Source organism: Elgaria multicarinata, chromosome 20, assembly GCF_023053635.1.
Source record: "Elgaria multicarinata webbii isolate HBS135686 ecotype San Diego chromosome 20, rElgMul1.1.pri, whole genome shotgun sequence".
Classification (NCBI taxonomy): Eukaryota; Metazoa; Chordata; class Lepidosauria; order Squamata; family Anguidae; genus Elgaria; species Elgaria multicarinata.
In genome coordinates, this window is record NC_086190.1 from 7338137 (window position 1) to 7351522 (window position 13386).

General features: G+C 43.0%; 1 protein-coding gene across 9 annotated transcripts in view; it reads right to left on the reverse strand.

Moving 5' to 3' along the window:
* Positions 1-13386, reverse strand: part of VPS13D (vacuolar protein sorting 13 homolog D) — a 168732-nt gene that overhangs the window by 103469 nt on the left and 51877 nt on the right. For 7 of the 9 annotated variants that reach the window (XM_063145240.1, XM_063145235.1, XM_063145241.1 and 4 more), the window contains 7 exons: positions 11439-11670; positions 8748-8822; positions 5530-5736; positions 2754-2843; positions 2418-2558; positions 1693-1815; positions 734-808 (listed from right to left, as the gene is read on the reverse strand). In XM_063145240.1, the coding sequence (XP_063001310.1) occupies positions 734-808; positions 1693-1815; positions 2418-2558; positions 2754-2843; positions 5530-5736; positions 8748-8822; positions 11439-11670 (943 nt within the window). The remainder of the gene's footprint in view (positions 1-733; positions 809-1692; positions 1816-2417; positions 2559-2753; positions 2844-5529; positions 5737-8747; positions 8823-11438; positions 11671-13386) is intronic. The other 2 variants (XM_063145238.1, XM_063145239.1) reach the window with 2 other exon arrangements.

A 13386-nucleotide genomic window follows, 5' to 3' on the forward strand; every position in this document is an offset into this window, starting at 1 on the left:
TAATCAGGGAAATCTTTATGTTGTTAAAAATAAAAAAAAAGATCTCCCTTTTATGAGTCAACCCCACCTCCTTTCTGATCTTTTAACATATTGTGATGGAAGATTTGGGACTGCTAATTCAAAGAAGAGGGGGAAATGTATACCCAAGTAGAGTATTGCTCCATTGTCAATATTTCTGAAAGATGTTCAGGTTGAGTTTAATGAACATATATTTCAAAATCCAGTACACAAAATACACAGAAACCAATTACTGGATGATCTTGAAAGTTAGTATAGCTGCTGTTTAAACAATGCAGTGTTCATTGCACTTGGGCTAGCTCCGTATCTATTTTTTTTTTACCAATTTGAGCAAGGGGAGTTGGAATATGCCTATTCCAGTGGAAACCCTACCAATTCATTACCACTGTGCTCTGTAGTCGTAAAGACCAAGCCAGGCCAGGGCCAAAGGCTGTTCACGGCCGAACTTGGCTTTCTGCTCTGCCTAGGCACAGACCTTTAGAGGCCACAGTCTAAGGCATCCTTCCCCAACTCCCACAATTCCCCCCCCCAGCTGGCTATAGGAGTTGCCGTCCAACACATCTGGAGGGCACCAGGTTGGGGAAGACCGATCTAAAGGGCCCATAGATATATGGAATTGTCAAGATAATCCTTTTGGCACATGGCAGAAAAGCAAATCTGTTGCACAAGACATTCTGGGGAAAGGGCAAAGCATCTCAAGCGTGCAATACAGTACCTCTAGCATACATCTGGTGCTCTAGGTTAGTCAGACTGGCTGTACTCCTAGTTCTAAGGTAGACAAGAGGAAGGCCTGGCAGACAGGAAAGACAACATTAGCAAGGAAGGGTGGCTGGGAAATGCAGATATACAGGCAAGATTGTTGTGCGTACCAAAAACAGAGGAGAAATTAGGAGCACAGAGAACATTACAGAGCCAGTAAGTGAGGGATCAACGTGGACGTGGAAGGCTGTTGTCCGTAGCAACAAAAATATCAAGATACCATTAGAAAGGGTGTGCACGAAATGAGCACAGTGTTGACTTCAGGCCAACAGAAGGAACTGTGCCATCTCCCGCTCTTCTTCAGTAACTCCCTTGCAGAAGTCAACACCAGAGGGGATATAATACCAGGAGCGTTTTGACTGGGAAGCAAAAGGAAGTGGGGAGAAGGAGCCAGTGCCTAGGATGCTTCAGCCTTTCCAAGCTGAGTTGGCCTCAAGGAGATCACAGCTGGGTGGCAGCAGGGGCGTGAGAAAGTTGGGCTTTGATGTAGGGAAAAAATGGGGTCACCGGTGTCTGCTGGGGAAGCATGAGCTGGGGCCATGCAAAGGTTTTGTTGTATATGTTCACAAGGGATTGGATGTCAACGCAATATAAGGTAACCTGGAATATGGCAAGTTGATCTTTCACGTATAGAGAAGTTGCAGACAGAAAGAGGCAAGCGCTCTCAGTTTAAAGCCAACAGCAAATGGTCAGAAAGGGATTAAGCACAGGGGAAACGTTCCTAGCGGAGGTGCCCTAAGCATTCTATTAAGAGCACTGTGTGATGGCCAAAATTATTAAGTTCTTGCTGTAAGGCCATGGTAGGGGTTATGCAATCGCTACAGACAAGGGGTGTGTGTGTGTGTGTGTGTGTATATATATATATATATATATATATATATATATATATATATATATATATGGGTCAAGTCATACCTTGTCCAAAGGACGGAGGATCAACCGAAGAGCCCATCCATTCCTCAGATTCAACTTCCTCCACTTCTTTCTCCTGCTTGCAATAATCTGCCATCCATGACTGTTTGGTTTTGGTATACTGCTCTAAAGAAAGGGGGGAAAACACACGATGCAAATCCAGAATGATCGAAAGAAATATAGGACAGGTCAAATGACAGTCCCAAACTATTCCTTATTTATTTATTTACAAAATTTGTATTCCACTCCATACCTGAAACAGATTCCAGATCGGTGAATATAAGAAGTAAAACAGTGAAAGATCCAAAGATTAAAACACCATTAAAATTACACATTTTTTAAAAAACAGAATGCCAGTAAAAAATGTGGCTGGTCAATTCAGGAATGCTTTCTGGAATAGAGCTGTTTTCAGGAGGCACCAGAAGCAACACAGTGTTGGTGCCTGCCTGCCCTCCAGGGGCAGGGAGTTCCAAAGAGAGGGGGCCACCACGCTGAAGGCTCTTCTCCTGGTGGACTCCAGTTGGGCCATAGGTCCACATGGAACCACCAGGAGCACGTCGTCTGATGACCTCAGTAATTGGGCAGGTTGGTAAGATGAGTAACTGTGTGAAGATGAGTAACTGAAATGGCAGACTGGAAGCTGCCTTACCCCAAATCAGACTGCTGCCCCATTTAGCTCAGCATTGCCGGCTAGTGACTTAGTATTGTCTACTACTAATCTGACATACCGATTAACACAGAAGTTATGTTAATATCTAGGCGACGCTTTGCTTTCACTTCCAGCTTCAACCGAGAAGGGTGGAGGCGGCTGGCTGGCTGCTGTTGCCAGGACACGGAGCATGGCCAGGGCTCGATAAATGGCTCCCAGCCTGAGAGAAGAGAGAGACAATGAATGAATATGAACAGTTAGCATAAACAGAAGCAGATATCGGTCTTTTCTTTTCTTCTTACATGTGGAGGGAAATGGAGCTCATGGCTGGTAGCCATGACAGCTATATGGCACCTCCGTATTTGGAAGCAACGGATCTCTGACTGCCAGATGCTAGGAACAGACAAACACTTACCTGAAAGTTCACGGTTATAATAATCTCCCGAGAGTGTAAAATGAGCATAGCCTTCAGAATTGGCTCTCAGATGCTGGAGAAAATTCAAACCTGCAATTAAAATAACGAAAATATGACTAATTAATACAAAAAAAACCCACCACCCTCTTTTTTCTCCTTAAAAATAAATACCAAAGAAAGGAGCCCAAATACAAGGAACAGACATTTTTCAATTCATCGCTTGGTGAGAGATGGTGTCCAAAATGCCCCAATCAACTGTGGCAGGTAAAAATAACAATCCCCTTTTCCACAAAAGCTTTTCTTTTTAACCTTCCTTGAGGCATCAGAAATAACAACATAACCAAAGATGGGATCTCAAAAGGGGGAAGAGAGAGGAGTATCCAAGGCCCATAAAAACAAGCATTCAATAGTCCAAGGTCTTCCTTAGGGGCACTGAGATGTGGAACACTGTGTCCTATACCCTGCCTGGTGACCAAATGAACCCAAGTCATTTCAAATATCTTCAAGACACTTCGGGCCATTAAATATTTGCTTTTGTGCACCTTTGAGGTTCCATCTCTCCTACCCCCTCTGATATTGGTGCTCTCTTTCCTTTTCCTATCTCAAATAGGGACCAGGTGCTTTAAGCCACTGATAGTACTAGATGTATAACATATAACATTTGCCTAAAGCTGCACATAGTTCAATTGTTTTGTTTTACATTTTTTACTGGCATTAGCTTGTTAATGGTTTAATATGTTTTAGCCGTGCAAATTATTTACTGTTTTACACTGCTTGAATTGATTTTATCTTCAAGCCACCTTGAGATCCCAATGATATAGGGTGGGATGCAGAAGTTTTAATAAATAAATAAACAAACAAACAACATTCTCAGCTGGTCTGGCAAGAATCTAGACATTAACATTAAATTTTATAGTTTCTTTACTCAGTCTTCTACTGCAGATAATGACCTACTTTCCCAATATTTAGCCAGGAAAATTCTGGCTTCTGCCAACACATTACCCACTAAGACTCTGTTTCTTCATGATACGTCATGAATAATAATCCATGAAAATTACATAGGGTGTTTAAGGCATAACTAAAAATACTGTTATTTCCAACAATATTCTTCTAGAATGCAACTACATACAGTTCCATCAAATATGCGTGAAATCATGAAACTGCTGCCATTCCCATATATTTTCTTAAAACTAATTGATGCATCATATCACTGGGACAGGATTTTGCAGAAATGTCATGTTACTGTTCTGTTCTGTTAACTGAATGCCTTGGTCCAACTCCTCAAACTTTAACTCCACTGCATCTCTGACAATGGCACGCGCAAGCCGCTTTCCCGGTTACATTTGAAGTCACCATTCTTTACTTTTGTATCTTTCGCTATTACATAAGCAGGAGTGTAGGATATGGTAAAAATAGTGTTTCTCTGATTTTGTCAAAATTTGGGGTTACGCTAACATTTCTCTGCCCTCTGTGTATTTGGCTCTGAATGTGTAAATACTGTAAAGATTGGAGGAGAGGTGGAATGGTTTTCTCTTAGTTCATTACATGAAACAAATGTGCCCTCTGTTAAGAAATAGATCAATCCATGTACTCAATATATTTAACATTTGGGCTTGGCAGTTAACCACGTGCCCTGAGATCTGTGGATTCATTGGCCTTCCCAGGAAGTCTCTGAACTAGTGCACCTGCTTGAGGTTCCTGCTGTTGTTTTGCCTGCAGGCACTGAAGACCTGATATACGTGTCTCTTCCCCTGCTCGTGGGAAGGTGTTGGGTAAAATCTGGTCGATGTTAGGTTTTGTATCAATGCTGCTGAACTGTTGCATGGACTGAATGGTTGCATGGTTCTCTCTTTCACGCCTTACATCCTGCATATCACATTCTCTCTGCCTTTGGCCGGCACTCTTGAATTACAGATTGACTGAAGACTATGTGGCTAGCACATGGCACACTTTAGCACAAAATAGTAAACCGGAATTGCTGGCAATTCTGGCTTATCGGTTAACAAGCAGGCATACTGGTGCACAATGCTCAATCACACCTCCTTGGCTCCTCCTGCAAGCAGGAGCAGCTAAAATAAACATGAACTTGACAGCAATAGAATCATAGAATCATAGAATCGCAGAGTTGGAAGGGGCCTACAAGGCCATCGAGTCCAACCCCCTGCTCAAGGCAGGAATCCACCTTATTATTATTATTATTATTATTATTATTATTATTATTACTATTATTTATTTATTTATTTATTTATATAGCACCATCAATGTACATGATGCTGTACAGAGTAAAACAGTAAATAGCAAGACTCTGCCGCATAGGCTTACAATCTAATAAAATCATAGTAAAACAATAAGGAGGGGAAGAGAATGCAAACAGGCACAGGGTAGGGTAAAACTAACATTATATCCAAACCTGGAATCCTGGCTTATCTCTCCTCTAACAAACCAGAATGTGAAGCTAGGTTTTGTAGTTGACTTCTGGATGCCAGCTTGTTAGAGAAACAACAAGCCAAGGCCCAGGTCTGGATATAACATTAAGCTTTCTATTGTGGGTAAGCTCGTGGTTATGTCAGCTGCTCCTGCTTGCAAGGGGAGCCAAGTGGGAGGGTTTCTCATCACCGATAAGCCAGAATTCTCAGCAGACACAACAGATTTCAGGATAATTTAAAATGCCCACATCATCTGAAGATGATTCCCCAGCCTCAAGAAGTTGAAATACAAGCTACAAATATTGTGTCATGTGATGGGGGAGGAATTGCCAAGCCAGGGAAATATTTACGTGAAAATGTTAACTCGGCTAAAGGAACGTCACAATCCATGCAGTCATCGATAAAACAAATGCAGATGCTGTCTGCTTTAATTTCCACTCCAGAGATCAAACGCAGAATCACCGAGCCTGGGCTATCTCGATTACTTGTCTCTAACAGTGAAGGTTTCAAAGGTTCAGCATTCTTGAACAACCAACTTGCTGCTTTCTTCAGCTGACCTAAGCATGGGGAAAAAAATGAAATGGAAAGGAAGCTGTAAGAACACCGTTTCTTTGCTAGACTTAATCCTCTGTGCTTTCAAACATACGGAAAGTAAATAACCAAGCTATTGATTGCGTTTTAAAAAAAGCAGTTCCCCTCAAACCCACACTAAGTTTATACAAAAATAATCAGATTGTGTCATGCTGGATTAGACCAAGGGTCCATCTAGTCAAGCACTCTTTTCACGCGGAATTTCCTTATTTCCCTAGACAGGTTTTTCTTCGCCGCTTTACATTGGGCGTCAAACCAGCCAGTGTAGGCTGTCGGTTGGCTTTTATTTGCCGGTGCTACCAGAAAAGACCTCAGTTCTGTAGTAATTTGTTGGAAGGCATCTAAATGATTTACAGATTTATCCCAGAATACTTGGCGTAGGTTTATCATTTGCTGACTGTGTAATTTTTCTTGGATATCACTACTCAGTTTTATGGATATTTTAGTCTTCTCTCTCCCAGCAATTCTCCAGTTAGAGTTACGGTTTCAGTCAATGCTGCTCGTTCAATTAGTGGGGATAATGATACTAGTCTTGGGAGGTGGTCACTTTCAGGACGGTCCAGCACTTCGAAAGAGCTTACTGAAGGGAACAACGCTGGAGAGACCATTACATGGTCAATGGCACTGCCTCCTCCTCTGCACAGGTAAGTAAAGTGGCCTCTTGAGTTGTCCAAGGGGCTCCCACGGAGAGTATAGAAGTTGTGATGATATAGGAATTCTAGGAACTTTACTCCCTGCTTGTTATATTTACTATCGATGGAACTGTGAGCTGTTAAAAAAATATCTTCCAACTCTATATCGAGTGGTTGCAGGAGCCCCTCTGAGACTGCTCCTATTCGTGCATTAAAGTCCCCACAGATGAAGATAAGTGCACTTGGAACCTTCTGGGATATCTGTTCCAGGAGGAATGTTAAATCCTTCCATGTTTTGTCGACCACCAGTAGGCAATTTGTAGAGGGGAAGTAAATATTTATACAGAGGAGGATATTTCCATCTTTGGTTTTAATTTGTAAGGGTACCAAGTTTCGTGGTACCAAGTTTCTTGCAGGCAGACTTTGTCATATTGTTGGAGCATTCTAACGAATTCTTTATCCACCAATTTATTTCCCCGGCCAGCTAAATTCCAAGATATTATATTCAGCACTTTTTGATTTGTGCCTAGTCAGAACTGATGTCTTCGGACTGATTTATAAGTCTCTGGATCTTGAAAGTTTGTTCTTTTGTAACTATCCCAAGATCTGGGATTTCCTGGAGGTTTCGGCCTATGGGGATCAGCCCAGACTCTGTGGGAAGATTTTGATATGAGCTGATGATTTCGATCCTCAGGTCTCTTCAGATATCTCCCATGGCTTGTGTTTGAGTTGGAATGTGTGATCTTTCTTCCATTTCTGTGGTCGTATACTTGTATATTATTTGGGTAGGTGATGAAAGAAGGGATCTTATATCTGTGGTTCTCCCAGCTCCTGTCTCCCTCATTTCCAGTTCTTGGGTGGATTTCTCTTCCTCTTTCTTGTAGAGATGGTGTGAAATTCATATCTAGCCCACCTGAATCGGATTGAGGTTGTTTTAGTTCAAACAATAGCTCTTTGTCAGTGAACCTGTGCAGTAAGGACCAAAATTTACTCCGGATATCAGAGTCCGAAAAAGTTAATTACAAACTGCCACTATCCCCATATTGTGACAAACGTTTACAATGTACATTACTTCCTATGTCCAGTGATGTCCCCAGAATAGACTGAATTTCTGCTATGAGTTCTTGTTCTAATCTTGTTATCCGCCCTGAGTTCCTGAGTGGCCAACTGTGTATTACTACCTGCAGTTCATCTAGAGATCTCTCCCGAGGAGAGCCATTTTCCAGGGGAGACTCTTTTCATGCAGTAGCCACCAGCCGTCGATTAGGAACCCACAAGCAGGGCATGGGTGCAACATCGCCCTCCTACCGATGTCCCCCAGCACTTGGTGCATACAAGCTTACTGCCTCTGATACTGGAGGTTGCACTTAGCCATCAGGACTAGCAGCCCTTGACAGCCTTCTCCTCTAGGAATTTATCCAACCCTCTTTTAAAGCCATCCAAATTGGTGGCCAATTTGCTTGTGGTAGCGCATTCCATAGTTTAACTCTGCACTGTGTGAAGAAGTCCTTCCTTTTATCTGTTCTGAATCTCCCACCAATTAGCTTCATGGGATGATGCCTTTGGGTTCTATCACTATGAGAGAAGGAGAAAAATGTCTCCCAATCCCCATTCGCCATGCCATGCATAATTTTGTACACCTCTGTCATGTCTTCTCCCCTTACCCTCTTTTTTCCCAACTAATCCGAGCTATTCTAACCTTCCCTCATAGGGGAGATGCTCCAGCCCGTTGAACATTTCAGTTACCTTTCACCCTACACATATACCAGAAGGAAGCAATGCATGCTTTGGGAGCAACCAAAAGCCCCTGCCAAGAAAGGGCAGGTTGCAACAATGACCATCAATCCACTCCCCACCAGAACGCAACTGCCCGTTATTATTTTATACTTAGCTTTTGCTGATAGATTGTTTACACTCCCCTGAGCAATTGCTTGAAGCGGAGAGAGTAAGACTTCTCCCTCCTCTTGTGTGCACATACTTCTTTCTCCCTGCCAGAAGCTAGGGAGGGAGAAAAGTGACCTTCATACGAGGCAAAAGGAACGAAAATGCAGACTCCATGTCCTTTCCCAACTGGCCCTGACTGCAGGCACCTCACTGACTGACAACTAGTCTTCAGAGTGGAAGAGTTTGCGAACTGAAGAGGGCAAGAGCAGGCAAAGTTCTATTGGGGGGGAGGCAGGAGGTGAACCGCCCAGACAGTTTCAGCTGTTAGGCAGTATAGAAATGCAATAAATAAATAAATAAAATTGTCCAAGTGGAAAGGATAGATCGCTCCTCTATTTTTTGGTAGCAAACTAATTACGACAATTTTATCAAATCCGTAATGAACCCCAAAGTCATCATACCTTTGCAATCCAACAGAGCTTTGCGACAGTCATCTATGCTAAATCCTAGTTCCTGCAGTCGGGCAAGCTGCAACTCTGGAATTAAATAATTATCACCATTAAGGCCTAGAAACATATTCATTTACTGCTATACCCCCTCCAAATCTTTCATGACAGGGATCCATTGAAAACACAAGAAATTGTCCCTACTTTAAAGAAAAGTACACAGCTAATATTCTATTCAGTCCTTCCACTGCGGGAAGACTCTATTATGCATGTAGCTTTGATGTGAGTTAAAAAGCTGATCCAATGACACCTTCGATATGAGTCAAAAAGATGATCCAAAGAGTCATGACAGCATCCAAGAAGCACAAAGGATGCATTTCAACAACAACCTCACATAGCATCCTTAACCCAAAGTTTTCTTCATTTCCTCAGTATAATTTCAGGGAAGGGAAGAGTCATTTTCCTGTTTCCATTGTTATACAATTGGGAGTCAGAAATCTTTGCTGATCAACTTCAAATCGCCCAAAATTGATCAGCAGATCCTGATCAACTTTGGGAAGCTGAATTTTGGTTTGTTTTTAAGTTGTAAGCCGTCAAGATAGTAAAACTGTCAACAAATCACCTACATGACGTTATAAAGATGGTTCACCATCATGGCTTCCAAACAAGCAAGGACATGAAGCCAACTTTAACTGTCTTCATATCCTGGCTTCTTTAGAAGCCATTAATACTATGTAATTTCCCAATTCGTACATAATGAGAAGCTAGTTAACTGCAACATCTTGGCTTGTTTCCCTGCTCACTTGATGGTAGCAGTGCAGGAGCTGAACATAATGCAGGAGAGGCCTGTGCATATTTCAGCTCATTAAGCCGATATTTGATCATCCAAATGTAGCCAGTGGCTGGGTTCAGACAATCAGCACCATTTCAGACATTCTGCTCATGCACCCGCCATTGCTATATTAACCTCTCTGCAGCCTGGGTTTCCATGTCTGCCATGCCTCCCTCAGATTTGTCCAAGGATGAAGAGGAAAGACAGGTGGCTGACCCGGGTGAGGGTCCTAGCGCAGAAATAGCTCCAGAGCCCTCACTGCCAGATAATGGCCAATGCCCTGCCACAGCCTCTCTGACTGATCCAGAGGACCAAGTTCCATTGACCCCTGCAGAGCGAAGGAGGCTTAATGTAAAAGAGCAATGGAGAAGAGTGATGGCCCGTTTAAGGGGGAAAGCCTGCCAGGAGACTGGGGACTGATTACCAGCAGCTGCTCCAGGACATGGGAGATAAAGCTGCTGGAACTTCACAGGTCAGCACTGAACTCAGGTCAACCCACCGGTGCTCCTTCACCTCTTCCTAGACCTTGAACCTTACCCCATCTGGACACCGTGACTTCTTTGGTTTTGGACCCTGGACCGGACAAGGACCCTTCTTTGCCTTAGTGAATTGGCTTCGAAAACCCAGTAAACTCCCAAGGCCTACTTTGTCTCTTCTCTCCCTCCTATCTCCCCTGGCCTTGACTGGTTTATTGAAGGTTATCAGCAGGAGATTTACGGCCATTCCTTGCTCAGCCAGCAAAGCCTGACAACGTCGTCCGAACCCAGCGAGGCACGTCACAGGGGGAGCGGCCAAATCACCCTACAAGAAGCTATAGGCAGTGGGGTGTTTTGGAAGCCTCCCCCCTCCGCCACACACCTCACCGGGTTCGGACAAAATGAGAGTTGCAATTAGGGGGAAGTGAGGGTAATTAGGGAAATGGCCCATGAGCGGCACCCACAGGGTGGGGGAAAGATGCCACGGTGGCGTCTTTCCCCCAGTGTTTGTCTGAATCCAGACAGTATCTGCTTGCTTTATTTATTTTACTTTGCATCTTTCAACTTTTGGAAACCACCTTGCAAAATCGTTATACTGGTAGAAAAAGGCTCCAAGTTTTGCCACGCAATCCCCAAGCGCATTTCTTTGAACGCAAGTCCCTCTTAGTTCAATGGCATGTGAGTCTGGAATAGGGTCTTGAAGGAACCATGAGTCAAGGCATCATCATGCGACATTCTGAGAGGCAGTTGGAAGCAAGTTTTAGAGGACAAGCTCCCCAGACAGGACTCTGTCCCCTTATACTCTGTAAAGCATCATAACAATGACAACAACTCCCTACTAAATGTGCTTTGGATTGCAGCCATGGGCTCCTTATTAAACCCTTGTGTGTTATCTTTCCCAACCTCCTGGACCTCTCATTTGCTTTAGTTCCTTGCAATTGTCTATCAAATCCATCACTAATGGAATCCAAATACCACCCAAGTCTTTTGTGTATGGCTTTTAAGCTGACCTCATACTTTCAGGATACCACCTCCACCCCCAAAAAGCAATTAACATTCATTAACTCGTTTGGGAGAACTAAATACTGGTGAATTCCTTCAACAACAAAAACAGTGTAAAAGATTTTTCTCTTCTTTCACTCCCTGCCTCCATTCTACCAAACTGATCTTGCTAATTAAAATTCACTAGTCTGCTTTTCTTCGCAAGCAGAAAGAAACAAGTTTCCCCAAATCTGACGGAATTGACGGCACCTCTATATAGCATAAATCAAGGAAACGCCGGTTTTAAAATGTAATCAAACTATCCACATATCCTTTGCTAATTCTTAGGTCTTAATTTTGTACACAACAGAATAAGAACAGAGACAAACAACTTTAGTTTAAACATTGCATTCATACCAAGAACAGGATCCAAAGTGTGCTTAGATGTTTCCATGGATTCGGATGCAAGTTCTGAGATTTCGTTGACCCAAGATGAATTGGAAGAAGCAACAGAAACCGAGACCCCGATATCTGAGGCACTGGAGTCAGAAACAGCATTGCTGGTCTGACCTGGAATGGACTTCGCAATAGCCAGGAACAACTGGACATCGTTATAAGACAGTCTGATATCCAGCACTTGAAACTGAATCTGAAGAAAATTTGGGAAATACGAACAAAATAAATCAGGCTAAGGATGGTTTTGGAGCCTCAGAAACCTTTCACTGGAGATTTTTAAACAAAAGCTGGATGGCCACTTATTGGGGATGCGGGTAGCAATAGATTTTCTGCATTTGCAGGTGGATTGGATTAGATAACCTTTCCCTTCCGAGTCTAGGATTCTAAGATTCTATAAATAGGGCAAGGTAGATTAAAAATGGTTTTTAAAATCTATGCTTTTGTAGGGGCAGGTCAGTCCTTGGGGCTGGGGGTGGATTTTGCCCCCCCCCCCAACCCAAATTTTCAACGCATGGTACCTTTTCCCCGTGTGCGTAAATGGGAAGCCTCGTTTGCACACATGGGAAAAGTTACAGGGTAGTGTGGGTGAGTTTCCCCAGCCCTGTTTTTGCACAAATCATAACTGGGAACATAAAAAATAAAGTGCCCTACTCTAATCATGATCATGATTGGAGCTGGGAAGGGGTCATGGGCAGAGGCTTGGGTGTGTTCGTGGCCCTGCTGGTTAAGAGCGGCAGGGGGTGTTTCACCTCTTGCTAAGCGGCTCTCTGGCTGATGAGCTTTACCCACAATGGGCTGACAGATGACACACTAACCCATCATGGGTAAAATAACCTTTATTGCAGATCACGGGTTTCCAGCATGGTTTATTTTTTTGTAAATAAGCCACCATAGGTGGCAAAACAATGCACGGACAACACACTAACCCACCATGGGTTACTTGGGAATATAAATTATTATTATTATTATTTATTTATTTATTTATTTATTTATATAGCACCATCAATGTACATGGTGCTGTACAGTGTAAGACAATAAATAGCAAGACCCTGCCGCATAGGCTTACATTCTAATAAAATCATAATAAAACAATAAGGAGGGGAAGAGAATGCACCAAACAGGCAGCATAAAAGTCAGAACAAAATCAAGTTTTAAAAGTTTTAGGAAAAAGAAAAGTTTTTAGCTGAGCTTTAAAAGCTGCGATTGAACTTGTAGTTCTCAAGTGTTCTGGAAGAGCGTTCCAGGCGTAAGGGGCAGCCGAAGAAAATGGACGAAGCCGAGCAAGGGAAGGAGAGACCCTTGGGCAGGTGAGAAACATGGCATCAGAGGAGCGAAGAGCACGAGCGGGGCAATAGTGTGAGATGAGAGAGGAGAGATAGGAAGGAGCTAGACATTGAAAAGCTTTGTAGGTCAACAGGAGAAGTTTATATTGGATTCTGAAGTGAATTGGAAGCCAATGAAGAGATTTCAGCAGTGGAGTAACATGGTCAGAGCGGCGAGCCAAGAAGATGATCTTAGCAGTCACTGAGTTAAAGACTCTGTTTGTAGATAAAGGAACTGTGGGGAAAATATCAGTCTTCCTAGGTGAAACATTATAAATAAGGCAGAATAGGGCATATATGTATTATGGGCTTGTTACAGGGAGCCATGGACTTCCAAGTCATCACTGGTATCAAATCCAGCCCCTCGTTCCAAAAGATGCCATCCTTTATCTCACTAAGCCACCAAGGATTCCTATCTCAACTGGCCCTACGCACACGACTGTTTCATATATTATTTCGCCCAAAGTGGGAGCACCTGTGACCGCTTCACCTACGATAAGGGAGTTACTTCTAGGTGTCACCACCTTGAAAGTGTTCCACCCTTAAAAGCAGCCGAAAAATATAAATACATAAAATCATTTTTCATT